The following is a 15,714-nucleotide window of genomic DNA, read 5'->3' as shown; positions in this document are numbered from 1 at the left end:
GGTGCCTCGACTCTCCGCAGAATGACGAATGTCTCAGTAGGTGCTTCCAAACTTCACAAAAATTGTGATTTATGGCCTAGTAGGTACCATTCTAGTGTACTTCTATTGTGGTCCCAAGAGAGCTTACAACGGGCTCTAGAAACGCCGCTCTTCCAGCTTTCGCTGTGACTGTGCTGCGATTTCAGCGCAGGCCTGGCGTTTTTTCTCTTTCTTTCATAATATCTTTATTTATTTTTCGCTCTTCTATTTTTTTCTACATCCTTATTGTGTCTATTTCTATTTATTTGTCTCTCTATATATGCATATATCTCTTTCTCTTTTTGCCTTTTTTTGTATCTTTCTCTTTATTTCCCTCTCTTTCTTTGATTATTTGCCTTTCTTTATCTCTATTTGTCTCGTTGTTTCTTTCTTTGCTGTGCTTTACTGTCTTCCCTCCTGCTTTTCCTCCTCACCCACAGATCTCTCCTCCCCCTTACTTCACTATACTAGACAAGGCTATATAGCGTGTCTGGACGCGGGTTCGAATCCTGCCTCAACAAACTTTTTTCGGCAAGGATGTCTCTCTCTGTGCTCCGGACAAATGGGCGTTCGTGCTCCGTGAGCGAAGTATAAGGTTAAGAGGACGGACATAGCACGTGCTGGTTCATGATAATTATCTGTCGACAAGGGCCGTAGCCAAAATCTTTTTTTTTTCTTTGGGAGGTGGGGGGGATGTTGACCCATACTTTATGTATGGCTTTGTATGTGTGCGTGTATACATACACAAACGAAACTGAAAATTTTCGAAGGGGCTATGAATCCCCCCACCCTGGCTACACCCCTGCGGTCGACGACTAACGGCATAACGCCTTTTACAGCTGAGCCTAACAGCTCAACTGTAAAATAATCGACAGTTTCAGGCGGATTCGAATCCAAGACTTCTTCGTGGCATGCAGGTGCTCTACCAGAGAGAGACACGAGTGCCTGAATCTTTTTCGGAAGGCGACGATATTCGCTTAATCGGAGAACAAAGAAAACAATACTTCTGGTAAGTTGTTTGCAGTAATTTCTAGTTGCAAACTACAACGCAGCCTGTCCTATGTCGTGCAAAATTACAGAACTTGCAACTTGCATTGGAACACCTAGCCTTGTTATGGAACGTTTACATCATTAGCTTTGCATCATATTTGCTAAATTGACTTATAAAGTAAAATAATTCATCTGGGCTGTTTCATGGTGAGACACCGACTTATCGTCAGTCGAATACAAATTTCCCTCACGCGTGTTCTTAGTTAAAACAAGCATTTATTACACAGAAATGTACAGATTGTCACACTCAGTCAACACATTGCGACGTCTAGGGATTATGTCATTAGGATTATACGCTTTTATTAGAATGTACACTCAGAAATAACGCTGCTGCGATTGATGGCGCCGGAGCGTCTTACGCTGTGGCCATCGTATCGAGCGTAAAGTGGTTTTTCTTCCCATGACGTTCTGTATATCTGAAAAAGTAAGCGAAAGTGAAGTATTACACACGGAAACACACAGGGATCCTGTGTGCTTTAGGAAGCTCTCCGAGACCGTCGAAATGAAATATATCAAAGGTCTCCTTCACATCAACGACACGCAGGGATCACATGCCCATGTTGGTCGCAATGCATCGAGTAGCGACTATTTAGGGCCAGTCGCTCACTGTTTAGGTTCCTTTAGTCGCGTGACTGCGATTGCGAAGCCCTTGGAGCATTCGATATGCAGAAACAAGACGTCAGCATAGGTTGGCCCCTATTTTACGTGGACATATAGCGGTACGAGCTGGCGTCATCAATCGCGAGACATTTTAGGGACGACAGACGAATCACTTTTTCTGGCGCTAACATCGGTTGTCGTGAGACACTGCTTACTCGCTAATGACAGTCGGTCGCGGGACCCCTGTGAACTGCGAGACTAAATGAGCCTTAAGACAGTTTTCACATTGGCAATTTCATACATAAACGTCATAAACCTGCTCCAAGTGCGGGTTGAGACCCCGAATAGACACAGAAATGTGCGCCACCTTTTGTAGTTGCTAGGCTGCCTAGGATCTTGTGTGGAGTGGTTGGTCCAATCTCCCAACACCGTCTTCAGAGACTTCTGAAATGAAAAGATAAGACAAACGTCGGGAGGCATATTAAAAAATAAGGCGTTCATATCGGGTCTATGCAAACGAAGCTTCAGTTCGAGATAATTTTGTGGCAGGAAAGAGGTTAAAGAGAGAGACCGGAGAAAGAAGCAAAGTTTTGTGTTATTGCCCCTGTTATTGCTAGTGCTGCCATACTACGTTAAATCCGTGAACACGCGCCAGACTTCGTATCGTGAAAATTCTTTTTCTCCCTAATACTACCATTTTGGCTTCTGGAAAACAAATCATCAATAGAACTGCACAGGACCTCATACAAACGTGCACCACTGATGTCAGTGAAGACAGAAGACAATAAATAACCTACGCGCTCCTTTCCAGGCAGCACATACGTGAATTTTGACCTGAAATACCAACTGTCGCCATTATCTGAACTCGCGCTAGCAAGCTGCATTCAATATAGCCTTGATAACGCCATTCATTTCTGTAAACATTATATTGAGGACCAAGGCCATGTTGCAGAAGTGTTGGCTGCGTTTAGTTTGGACTAAAACTCGCAGCCAAAAACAAATATTTGCCTAGTGTTTTTGCTTGTTACAATTACTTGCGTCAACTATAAAGCCAGGACTTCTGCGTCACACCAGGTGTCAAAATATGTGAATTACGCAACGAGTGGTTGTTTTGAAGGCCCAACAATTACAAAGCGCAAAGGCATAATTAATTATCATTCTCAGCAATAGCCTCAACAACGTGTGCAGCTGGGCGAGTGAGCGTGTTGCGTTACGGACGCGTGGTGGTATACCCCGCACACTCGCAAAAAGAACTATGTCGCAGTGGGCACCTCGCAACTGTACTTGCACAAGGCATTCTAGGATAGTTTGAAAAGGGTCCAGTGTTACGTGCACAGATGTTCCTTTGCTTGCGGCATGGTTCAGGTGTTCACCGAGAAGCGAAGCGAGGCTAGCGATTGAGAAGGCGATGCGAACGTCGTCGGATTACGCTATCGCGTTCTACTCTTGAAGGCGAAGCTAAAGCGTTCACCAAGTTTGTTTGTTTACTGCGGGCCAGTGTAATTAGTCTAATGAAAGAGCATGTGTTTGCCTAGGTGATTCTCATAAGAAAACGGGGCGATGGGGAACACTTGCCAATATTTTCCATATCGTCTGCTGCAGGATCCTCTTCATCAGAGGCCGATCTCCAGTAGACTGCTGCGAAATGAAGGGATATTTCATGAAGAAACTAGCGACATCGCTCAGTAAACAGATTCAAATGGTAGAGCTGCATTGCCTACCGGGAATATATGATTCGCTGTAGCTTGGTCCCTTCCGAGTCATCTTAGGCGCGTAACCGGCTTTGTGCACTCCATGATTCTCGAAATGGCTGGGGGCCATTGGATGGACCGCAGGATGTCTGTTCGGCTGTGGAGCGTGGTTGGGTACGGCGGCATTCTGCGGGTTAGAAACCACTGGCGGGAAGTGCAGCTGAGAGGTGTGAGCTTGATCGTCCACATGGCGCCTGTAGCCTCCGTGAGCTGCGGTTTGGTGTCCCGGTCGTTTAACGGCAGGATGCTTGTATCTGGGCTTTACCACCGGCAGTTGGTGTGCGTGGTACGCTGGTTTCATTGGTACAAAATAGCGTCGTTTGTTTCGGTAAGCTGGTACGGCGTACTGAATGCTTGCCGAAGCTGGATATCTCGGCTGATAAACTGGCATCTTTGCATGATTGTGCTGGGCTGCGTACGGAGGAGCGTAAGCTACGCGGTGGTTGGCTTGATTTTGAATGTACTGTTTTGGTGGATATGCAGGTACGACTTGATATTGTGGAACGTAGATTACGTGCTGCTGCTGTGGCACATACCTTGGCGCGTATGCCGTATAGTAAGCTGTATGCTGGGCTTGCGGATAAGCAGGGGCATTGACGGGATTGTATGGGGGTTGGTAGACAGTATGATAAGGAGTTTGCTGGTAACTGGCGTAAGGTTGCTGATATTGGGTTGACTGGTACGTGGGACCTATTTGCTGGCTTGGTTGGTAATGCGATGGGGGCCCTGGTATGTAGCTCGTGTGAGGGGCAGGCTGATAAACTGGCTGAGGTACGTATACGACCGTTCCAACAGGTTGATGGTACGGGGGCGCTTGATAAGGCTGATAAGGTTGGTAAACTGGAGGTTGTTGGTATGGAGTGTTTGGATAATTTATTGTTTGAGCGGGTGGGTAGACTGCTGTCTCCTTTGGTGGCACAACTGAAACAAACGGTTAGAATTAACTTAGAAAGATTAGATAACTTAGCAAAAAAAAGTATCGCTTATACTTGAGATATTCATTAGCAATCTAACGATGAAAAAGAGGCCCATAGTGCAGTAAATTTCCCTGCTTCTTCCAGGGGATCCTTGGTGCAAAAGGGCAGCACTAAATTTCTCTGACATGTTGAAGCACTCTTGTTTCTGTTCGCATAAAACATTGGCAGTATAAATATAGGCGTAACATGATACCCAAAGCACACTGAAAAAAAGAAACATTAAAGGCAGCCTAAGACAGATAGCAATCGTCTAGTTTTTGAATCTTAGAACGTAGAATGTTGAGCTTGTTGGTTGCGATCTGTATTATAAAAACTTAGGCTTACAGGTGTTGACATGACAAGGGAAACAGACAGCACAAAAGGTAACGCATTTGCTCGAATTGCTTACTCATAGAATGGGACATTGCCTGACGTGATATCCAACTGACTTCTGCTAATTTAGAAAGTCTTGCTAACTAAGTCAAACTAATTAGTACATGCATTTCAAATTGCATCTTGAGCGAAGTAGGTTTGCGAGTCGTACGCATTAGATAATAATCCTCAGAAGGACACCAGACTGAAGATATTCGCCTTACAGCTCGTAAAATTACATTGTCTTTCATCTTGCTGTATTTTCTTTTTCAGAACCGGGTGTTATGGGTTCAAGTACAGGAATAACAGGTACGCCAATTATTTCCTCACACACTTTGGGAATGAATGTTTATAAGCTGGTGTCTTCCTCAGACTACACCAGCATCACCTAGAACCCAGATGGTGACACCTTACAGCTTTAAGCCTGAGAAGTTGACAATGCTTTCCGAGTGGATAAGCCTTGCGGACTTGTCGCTTGCAATTTGCCAGCAGTATATGTCGTAAGGCCTCAAGTGAACACGCGCCAATTTAAGAAAATCTTGAGGCTAACCCAATCCTTGACTTAGTGTCTGGTATAGTGGCAATCCCACGAAAGAGTTAGTGTGTCCTGGTGTATTCTTTGGGTTAACGGTGGTTCGCGGCTGCTGAAGCAGATCTCAGAGGCCACCTAGAAAGAGGCACGTGTTTCATATCCACTCCGCCAGGTGCCGCAACGATCCCAGCTGCTCGCAATCTTTCAATGAACTAAAACTAATTTTTATTAATTGAGCAGACAGCCCTTATCTTATGTAAAAGAGTTCTCCAATAACAGATGTATTCAATGTAACTCTTAACTTGGACGAGAACCACCGATTTCCGTTTTGAGAAGACTTTTTGAATATTTGGAAAACTGGAAGTAAATGCTCCACTGGAAGTGCTTGGAAGACAAACAATAATGACAGTCGGTGGTCATGCAATTAAAAACAAGACCCATAAGGCAGTGGTGAAAGGCATGGCATGTGGACGAGGAACAGGACAACGAGCCGGCTGGCTCTCCTGGACCAGACACACGAAGCCGCTAAAGCCAATGGGTAGCGGACATGGAGCCCCACCCACATTTTATTTGTTGCTTCATCTCGAAGTTTTACTCTCTCTCTATCTCTGTGAATACTATGAACTGATGATATAAAAGCATAATGAGTGTAAATGTGATGACGAGTCACTATTCTTTTCCCGAAGACGCGTTTCCAACACGCACATTTCGGAGTAAGCATCCTGTGTTGCTCCTAGTAGGATATTTCATGCCTTCAACAGTGTTAAGAAACGAGGCACATTGTGGGATGTATGATTCACTTGCTTATATGTAAAATGCACTTTCTTTTATATAAATTCCCGTTTAACTTTTACAATTATTTACGTCCTGAAGACCCAGTGTGGTGCCATAGCGGTGAACACCGAAATATTTGACAATCTCAAGATCGTTACGTGCAGCTTTGCTAAGGGCACTAGTGCTGTTTCATTAAAACCCAGCACAACGCGGTTAGAAATTCATGGCATGACGTCGTGTTTAGCAATAAAACGCCACAGCCACTACCAAGACATCTTTAACTAAAGGTTCATTTTTACAAGCTGCCACGTTTTTGAACCGCCGACGTCAACATTTAAATTGCGCATCAGATTTTTTTCTTTTCCTATAGCACAAGCAAGCATTCAGAAGAGTAACATGACAGCACAGCACATGAGCTTCAGTCTTACCTGGAACAATTTTATCTGGCTTGGAGTCCGGAACATCTGCTTCTGGTACCACTTCAACTGTTACGTTTTTAACCACTAGCACTGTTTCTTCGCCTTTGTCCTTACCGTCATGTGGTTTGCCCTCTTGAACAACCGCAGCAGTCGGTTTTCTCTCTGGATTTTCGTCAATTGAAATGTGTGTTTCGGATTCTGTAGTCTCAACTGTTTTTGTTGGTCCGGGTTTCTTGGCCTCCTCTTTGCCTTCTTTCTTGTCTTCAACAATCACAACAGTTTCTGGGGCTTTACCTCCTTTAGCCTCTCCTCTACCATCCTGACCTGAGCTTGATGGAGCAGGTATTTTCGGAACCACCGTTCTCGGAGTTTCAGGTTCGCTGTCTGCTCTGCCTTCGCTGTTTTTGTTGGTCACTGGCATCACGATGGCGGGTGGGTTCTGCTGCTCCGACCTCGGTGACTCCGGGCTGCCACTGGCCTTTCCTGGCACTTGCGCTTTATTCTGTTCTGATCTTGGAGATTCCGGTTGACTAGCTTTGTTGTTTCCGACCATAGGAACGTCCGAGCTTCTGGGTGGCTCCGCCGACTTATTTGGAGGCTCAGCTCCACGACCAGATACACCGCCACCAGCCTTGGGCTGTTCTGCTCTTGGAGATTCTGGCTGAGTCACCTTGCTGTTTCCCGCTGCAGGGGAGTCTGGACTTCTGGGCACTTCCGCTGACTTTGGAGGCTCAGCTCCCCGACCAGATTCGCCACCACCAGCCTTCGGCTGTTCTGCTCTTGGAGATTCTGGCTGAGTCACCTTGCTGTTTCCCGCTGCAGGGGCGTCTGGACTTCTGGGCACTTCCGCTGACTTTGGAGGCTCAGCTCCCCGACCAGATTCGCCACCACCAGCCTTCGGCTGTTCTGCTCTTGGAGATTCTGGCTGAGTCACCTTGCTGTTTCCCGCTATAGGAACGTCTGAAGTTCTGGGAACTTCCGCTAGCTTTGGAGCCTCAGCTCCCCGTCCGGATTCGCCACCGCTAGCCTTCGGCTGTTCTGCTCTTGGAGATTCTGGCTGACTCCCTTTGCTGCTTCCAGTTGCAGGAGCGTCTGCACTTCTGGGCACTTCCGCTGGCTTTGGAGCCTCAGCTCCCCGACCGGATTCAGCCTCGCTGGCCTTTGGCTGCTCTGCTCTCGGAGATTCTGGCTGAGTCACTTTGCTGTTTCCAGCTGCAGGAGCGTCTACACTTCTGGGTACTTCCGCTGACTTTGGAGCCTCAGCTCCCCGACCGGATACACCACCACTAGCCTTCGGCTGCTCTGTTCTTGGAAGTCCCGGTTGACTTACTTTGTCTGAATCAGGCTTATCCCCAGCCCTTGCCATCAGATGATCACCTTGAGCAGTGCCAGAAGGTACGCCTTGCGCTCCATCTCCACCGGATGCCTTTATTGTGGGAGAGGCAGACCCTGGTTGACCCGCTTGTGGAAAGGGGTTTGCGCGGCCGCTGCTGACGGCGTCTCCCTGCTCCTCTCTCGCTGAAACAATAACAGACGGATCCTTACGTTTGTCAGTTGATGCGCTTCTGGTCGGTTCATCCTTATGCTCTCCATCTGAGTCGTCGGGTGTCTGTTGACTGTCTCCGTTAACAGTATCGACCTTCATGTTTCCGGAGGCCAAGTCTTCCTTCCCAATGGATAAACGTTCATGGCTTTTCTCTGATGTAACCTCAGCAATTGGAGCCATGCCAGACATTTGAACAATCTTCCCTTCGCCTCCTGTGCCACTTAGTTCCGGCATTTCTTCAGCTGGTGCTTTTGTAGAGTACGTTCTCGGTGATATTGCGTCCTCGGACACGACGTCCCGATACGTAGCAGCTGTCCATGTTTGTGTCACTGACGGCACTGTCACTGACGGTGAGCTTGACAGATCCGTGTGGCCTCGTGAACCGTCAGCATTTTTGTGGACTTCCGGTTCAGCTTCCGAGCTCGAAAGCGGATCGCTAGAGCCACTGGACGACATTGTGGCAGCACTTAACCTGCTCGGAACATCGTCATCTGTGTCATCGGCTCGGGCTTCGATAAGTGGCTCAGAAACCAAGCCGAAGGAGTTAATGTAACGTGCTGACTTGCTAAACATATCTCTTTGTTCCTGCAGCTGTGTGCCACTAGTACTAGCCTGGTCTTTGGCAGCTGGTTGAATCGTATCGAGATCGTCATTGAAGAACTTCCAGAAGACTTTTTCCTGCGGCTGCTCTGTCCCCTGTGTTTTCGTCATGTTTCCTTCAGACGCCGCTAAGTCTGTGGTGAGATCTTCACCGTTTCCATAGTCGACGGTATAAGCATACCGAGTACCGCCACTCTGTTCGTAATCTATTGCCGTTGGTACAGGTCGGTGTAATTGTGGTGAAGATGGCCATGTACCGGTTGCTTCGCTGGGCTCGTCCGTTCGTTTGCTGTCTTGATCAGCTTCGGTGCCTTCGGTCACACCATAATGAAAACCGCCATGATGGGAACCGTCCTTTGGTATCTGCCCTGCTGAATAGATAAAAACAAAACGTGGGCATTGGTGTAACCGTGAACGGTGTAAATATATAGCTAGTTTTTCACTTTTGCAAAGAAAGATTTCACTCAGTTTGATTTATCTTTAAATTACGTGTGTGGGACGAGAGTTTGGGACACCGTTTATGGTACCTTTTAATGTCCGCAAGGAAGCTTGCCGGGCTAGTCCCGACAACATAGGCTTGCAAAAAGAACGAATTTTTCGATAAAGACAACTTTAGTAAGAAATGCTAACACTGATCAGTGTAGCTGCGCTATGGAGTAACCAGACTACCCATAGCCTAAAAGAAGGAATGAAGAGAACGGAGTCAGCAATACTATGGTTCAACGCGACATAGGCGCACTTCTTTTCCTAGGGGTATGCATCGCTTTAACATTTGGGTTTACAGCAAAATATTATTTGGAACATCTATAAATACTGTAGGAGCACACGCAATTTTTCAAATTTCCCAAATATTTTGTGTAAAAGAAGTACTACCAATAAAGCACGGCACGTTAAGTAGTCCACAATATAAAAGTCCATGTGACGCCTGACATGCGTACTATCGATAGGTATATCAATTTATTAAACTGTGTGAAGTGAAGATCGTCGTTTTACAGGCCGTGTATATACTGCCGTAAACGTCAGCTTATACTGATCACATCAGCAATATTGCGTCACAAGCGCACAAACAAGTATGAACAGGCTTCGGTCGATGACGACGCACATTTGCTGTCGCATTGCTAGCGTCGCGAACAGCGCAGGTACAGTTGAGCAAATGTTTCGAATCGCCTCTCGCCTTAACGCATCTCCGAAACGTAAAGATAACACCACATCCAACATAGGTAAGAAGAACCGGTAGTCAGTATTTTGACATTTGGCTGAAGGGTTATGAATGGAACAATTGAAAACCACTCGTTTGTAGCCCGAAGCCACAAGAAAGTCCACATGCATTTCACAAACGAAGGCCTCTTAGTTGAAAAAAAATTCGCGCTGGTCCGAGGATAGAAAGCGTAACAGACTGCTTTTAGGCGCGTTTTCTCCGGAAAGAAATTCGTACGGATTTCCTTGTAGCTTCGCGCTATAAACGGGCTGTCAGTTATCCCTTTCATAACCCTTCCGCCACCTTGGGGGATTCCGCATAACTCATTTGCAACATTCTGTGTTCATATGCTTCCAGTTGCTGACTAATTGACCCTAGCGCTGCAAAAAATTTCTGCCACCCTGGTTAGCCCGACTGGTAGAGTGACCACCCCGGAAAGGCTTTGTCTTGGAATGAGCCCTGGACCACGACGAATTTTTTGTTCAAGTAAGAAAAATTTATTTTGTCTCTGAGAAATCCGCATGGATTTCCTTGTGCATTCATTGTTACAAACGCCTGGTTGTCAGTGATCCCTTTCATATCGTTCGAATAGGTCTTTGTGTCCAAGTAGCTCGTTCTACCACTGTTCGCGCGTGTTGCCGGTAGCCTCTAAGTCGAGCTATCATGCTCAATGCAACATTGAAAGAATAGAAGACGGAGAACAATGGCGTGAGGCGTATCGAGTTCCTCTTTACCTTCTGTGGTGAACGCGTTGTCCGAGGATGATACTGCTTCTGTTGAAGCTTCACCTGGAAAGGCCTCCACTGTCATCGCTGTTGGCATGCCTCTGGCAGTGGCGACGATAAACGCGAGTGCTGAAACAAGTTTTCGTGATGCAACCATTAGCCGTATTTTTCTTTGTTTACTACGCTGGGAGGCATGCTTTATGTGGGCTCCTGTACCCTCTGTTAGAAAGCCGAGCAAAAGCCGTCAAAAGTAAGCCGGTCACAAAAATTGCACGCCCCAGACTCACGTCTTTGATGAGTTTTTTTCTTTGTTTTCTTATTGAGACTATTTGGCCCACATATCGGGAGGAATTGTGCTGATCCCACCCTCTGTGGGTATCGGCGTACGTGGAGCTGTCGTATATGAATGCGTGAACATTCCATAAACGGCTATTGTTTACGCACAATGACAGAGGAAATGTGGAGGGAGCAGGCTGACAATAAATGCCACATTGAGGGACACAATACGTGCCATACTCTTTCGGGAGGAGGGAATTTACAGGGTGTCCCAACTATCACGCAGCAAGATTTTATAAAATAGGAACGACATTACGCGAACATATTGTTCCCAGTATACTGGAGTATCTACCACTAGTTCTTTCGTTAATGAGCTTTAATTAGTTAGTCATAATTATATTAGTAACTACTCAAAATGCCAGTGAGGCATATGTGGGCATGTTCAAATGACATCTAACTGCGCTATATACAACAACGTACTAATTGCGCGACCATTTCTTTTTTCGGTTGATAAAGAAAGCCCACAAAATCTGAAAGATTACACGTGACTAGACTGCAGCGCGCATCAGGAAGTAGCGCCCTCAAACAGGTTGACTGTGAAATAATGTATCAAGGAAAAAAATGCAGAAAGGAAAAAATATGCTTCGCCCTATCTGTCCGTAATTTCCGGAGCCTTCCAATGCGGCGTGCCTCGTAATCATATCGTGGTTTTGAGAAGCCCCAGAAATTATTATCTGTAGAATGTGGCAAGGAACAAGACGCTATTTTGGCTACCCGAGTGAAAAAGTAGGGTACTATCTTGTTGCATTTCACTACACAATCCGACTTCCTTTTCGCGTGATATTTCACTCAGTGCTTATCAGTGAGATATCATACAGCCGTTCATCTGACGCAAACGGAATGTGAAGATAAAGAGATTGTGTCGCACGTGGCACGTCGTGGTCGTTTTATAGCGTCATGCATGCATCAGCCTGTTTATGAAAAGAACTTTATCAAAGCACAGCTCTAGATTCGCGGCTTCATAGCCTGCATCCAATGCCACCAGGTGCAAAATTCCGAGCCAGCAGTGTTGCAAATGTTCCTGGCAAATATATAAGGTCCGTCATATTTCTGCTCTTGCGCAGATGACAGTTCTTCTCGCCCAGTCTGCATTGAGTACGCAAGGACGGCTTTCATAAAAAGCTGCTTCTTTGAAATGGAAAACCGACTAGGCAAAACTACTCCTCTTCTAAGTTTATTATACAGAAGTCTTCGCGAGCGGCTTGTCATGGCGCCTGCAGTAGCCTCTTGAGGTTTCTAGATTGTTGAAGATGTCACTACTATTTTTAGGAGTATCGTACAAACGTGTAAAAGTATCGCAACTTTCTTTCTGCGGCTGAGTGACCAATCACCTTTTTTTTATTTATCGGTGTAAGACAAACATGCCTGTTTATCATTTTGGCTAGAAAACTGCTTATTCTGACGCTTAGTTGCGCTTAAAAATCACTAGTGTTCACGTCTATGTGTTATCAGTTTTCATGTGTCAATTTTTACCTTGCTACCGCGATTAGATTGCTATCGTGATAAAGCACAGACAACGTCAGGTTTTTTTGTTTTTTTGTTTTTTTTACTGCGGCGCACTATTTCTTCCCATAGCTTCACTGCGTGTCTTCTGAAACGCTCGGTATTTCTGAGCAGCCAGAAGGATGCGAAACAAAATTTCCAAGAAATTCAAACACATATTTCAGCGAGTTCCAGAGGTACGCAAGCCCAGCTGCACGGTTCATTTTGCGTCCTGTGCCACTAGTAATTTACTAATTGACATTAGTACTCCGCAGCTAAACGCCCTAGAACAATCACGGAGTGGATCCTGCCAAGACATTACGAATGCAATTTAGCATAGGGGAAAATAGGCAATTCATGTTAGGTAATTAATAAATAGATGATCGGTCTTTTGCATCATTTGCCTTGTTACCATCGATTAACAATGCCTTGGTAGCGATGAGTGCAAACTTCAGTCGCACTCATACGCAGCCATAAAGGGCAAATTTAAGCTGTTGAAACTGCTAAACGAGCGTCGCTTTCCAGGAATGCGCTTCGCTTTCCTAGAACCTTTCTCGCGGATGTCAAGTCCACCATTCTCTCTCTCTCTCTCTTGTTTTGACTGCTTGAGTAATACAGTATTTTGTGCGTCAGCGAAACCTATATAGTTTGCCCTGCTTGTCATGGCTAAATTTGCTGCGAATTGTGACAACGTGTTGCAATCATACGCTTACTGAAGGTAAAACAGGCATGGCCCTGCACTCAAACGCATAGTGGAATCGCAGAAAACACACTGTTCGACTCACAAAAACGACAGCGGACTAGTAATCATGCAGCTGCTTCGCGCATATACAAGTTAAGGTCTCCTTAATAATTACGGGTTCGAATATCCCGAAACAGGGTACGGTAGATAACGATGGACGTCGCAGCGGAGACCAAAGGAGGAGGTTCTTTAGCGTGTCATCAAAGAGTAGCACACAATCGGGCCCGTCAAAATGTCACCGTTGTGGTCGAAAACAGAAATTATGTCGTGGTCAACCGAAAAAGGCATAACCACTGTGCCACCGTGGCAGACCAAGAATACTTCCACTGATTGCCCGTTTCTGTTGAATCAGTCTGCGGTAAAATAAATCTTGAGGAAACGATGCATGCATGAATAGCCCTTGCCGATAGGTAAGTTTCAAATAAGCCGTGTACTTACCTGCTGCCAAAAGCATCGCGAAGCATCGGCGACGTCTCATGGCCCAGCCGTGTCGTTCGTTCGCTGCGACCCTCCTGTGCTGCGACGGAATGCAGGTAGCGCAGCCCTCACGACGGTAAGCTCACGACGTTTTAGCCAGACACGCACATACTTTGTGATGGCTATGCGAGCCGCAATTTGCGAATTTGACGCTCCTTGCGCGCCATGTAAACCGGCCCTCTAGCGGCTGTTTACATCCGCCCCCCTTGTTGATTTGTTACTTGAGATACTGGAATGTTCTCCCTCGCGCAGCCAACGGGAGTGGCCCGCCGATGCTCGTAGTTAGTTAGCTGATCGGCTTTCGAAACGGAAGGTTTGGGTCATGTCCGGCAGGTTTCGCGATCTCGCGTCGGGTGCATGCAACGCACACCTCTGACGTTTTACGGGAAGTTCGTGTGCCTTTTGTCGGAGCAAAGCGACGATGCTGATATCCCCGTACTGTTCTGCTTCGCTTGCGCATGCGCGGTCTTTCTCTTCTAAATACTACTGCGTAATCTACACCCAACAGCAAAAGCTTGCGGTGCGCGAAATGTTCGCGAAAGCTATATTGTCGCTTTGTCTGGAACGTATCATCCCAATAAATGTCCAAGCTTGTAATTAGTATTGCAACCTGTGCAATCACCAGCTATATTTGAAGCATTACGCACTAATAAACTTGAAATTGGCTTTTTTTTTCGTGGAGTCAGCGTTCCGCAAGCATTTGCTGCTTGGTGTACAATATGTTTAAGTAGGAATCGTTCGTGTGCGAGTGTTAGGCCATGACACGCCAGCCCCATGCCAGACAATAAAAATTCAATCAAAAAAAAAAGTTTTGACTTCTTGATAGATTAAACGTTACCTCTCAGACACAACTTCTTAACGTACGGCTACTACAACGGCGCAGCTATTACGACGTCGATGCAGCGTATTCGCGGTTGTTGGTAATCTGCTTCAACGCCACATAGGTGCGGTCGGTGCGTTATTGGCATATGTACCTGAATAACGAAGGAACCTGTGGGCGGTGTACTGATCACATTCAAGTGACGCCACGAACCTAGCTTCACAACCATAGGCTTGCGCAGAGATGGGCAGGGGGCGCCCCCCCCCCTCCTAGTCACCTAAGAAGAGGGGGGCGCAGTGTCTGCCCCATACGTTGAGTTAATAGAGAGGGGGGGGGGCGCCGCAATGAACCTTCGCCCCCCTGAAGGGGAACCGTGCGCACGCCTATGTTCACAGCTTGTTGGTAATTCGCAACGTGTTCAGAAAGGCCATTTCAGTAGACCGTAGATTTAGACAACCCGGACACAAGGCCGCCACCAAGTGTTTTATTTACACTGAAGAGATACATACGCAGGCAATGCAACAACAACAACAACAACAACAACGACAATAATAATAATAATAATTATTATTATTATTATTATTATTATTATTATTATTATTATTATTATTATTATTATTATTATTATTATTATTATTATTATTATTATTAATGGGGTTTAACGTCCCATCACATACGCAGGCAAAAAACACGTGGTGCGTGCTGTAGTACTTAAGGCACACCGTCAACTCATGCTCCTCCTCGTGCACCCTCACGGTGGCCTAGTACTTATGGTGCTCAACTGCTGACCCGAAGGGCGCGGGTTCGAATCCCGGCCGCGGCGGCCGCATTTTTGATGGAGGCGAAAATGCTTGAGGCCCGTGTACTTAGATTAGAGCCCCAGGGGGCCTAAATTTTCCGCAGCCCTCCACTACAGCGCCCCTCATAATCATATCGTGGTCTTAGGACATTAAACCCAAAACGTTATCAGTATTATACCACTCATGCATTGTACTGCAATTGTTGTTGACGGCATTAGATGTTTGGCTTGTGCACACTAGACGGAACCTTTGAACGTACAGAATTCCCCCACTAGTTCGTCGGCTATGTTTTTAAGCAAAAATATCGTTTTCTTAATTGCCAAAGTGGATTGACATCAGTCCCGAAAGTTGCATCGAAAAGCATTCGAAAAAGCATTCGAAAGTATTGTCACAGTGTTACACATTACCGAAGCGCCATTAGATGCGGTGGGGACCAACAATAACACAAGAGCATTCCTATGAAAGACAGTACGATAATGATGAATAAACATCATGACAAATAAAGTAATAATTAAT

The 15,714-nt window shown here is 46.0% G+C and overlaps 1 protein-coding gene across 1 annotated transcript in view; it reads right to left on the bottom strand.

Moving 5' to 3' along the window:
- Positions 1-3,199: 3,199 nt before the first annotated feature.
- Positions 3,200-15,714, bottom strand: part of LOC119394921 (neurofilament heavy polypeptide-like) — an 83,769-nt gene continuing 71,254 nt past the window's right edge. Inside the window, exons 3-5 of the mRNA XM_049416019.1 lie at positions 10,551-10,604; positions 6,482-8,989; positions 3,200-3,306 (exon numbers count right to left, since the gene is read on the bottom strand). Coding sequence (XP_049271976.1) covers positions 3,200-3,306; positions 6,482-8,989; positions 10,551-10,604 — 2,669 coding nt within the window. The remainder of the gene's footprint in view (positions 3,307-6,481; positions 8,990-10,550; positions 10,605-15,714) is intronic.

Source organism: Rhipicephalus sanguineus, chromosome 5, assembly GCF_013339695.2.
Source record: "Rhipicephalus sanguineus isolate Rsan-2018 chromosome 5, BIME_Rsan_1.4, whole genome shotgun sequence".
Classification (NCBI taxonomy): Eukaryota; Metazoa; Arthropoda; class Arachnida; order Ixodida; family Ixodidae; genus Rhipicephalus; species Rhipicephalus sanguineus.
Note: the sequence above shows the minus strand (reverse complement) of the source record. Positions and strands in the feature narration are given on the sequence as shown.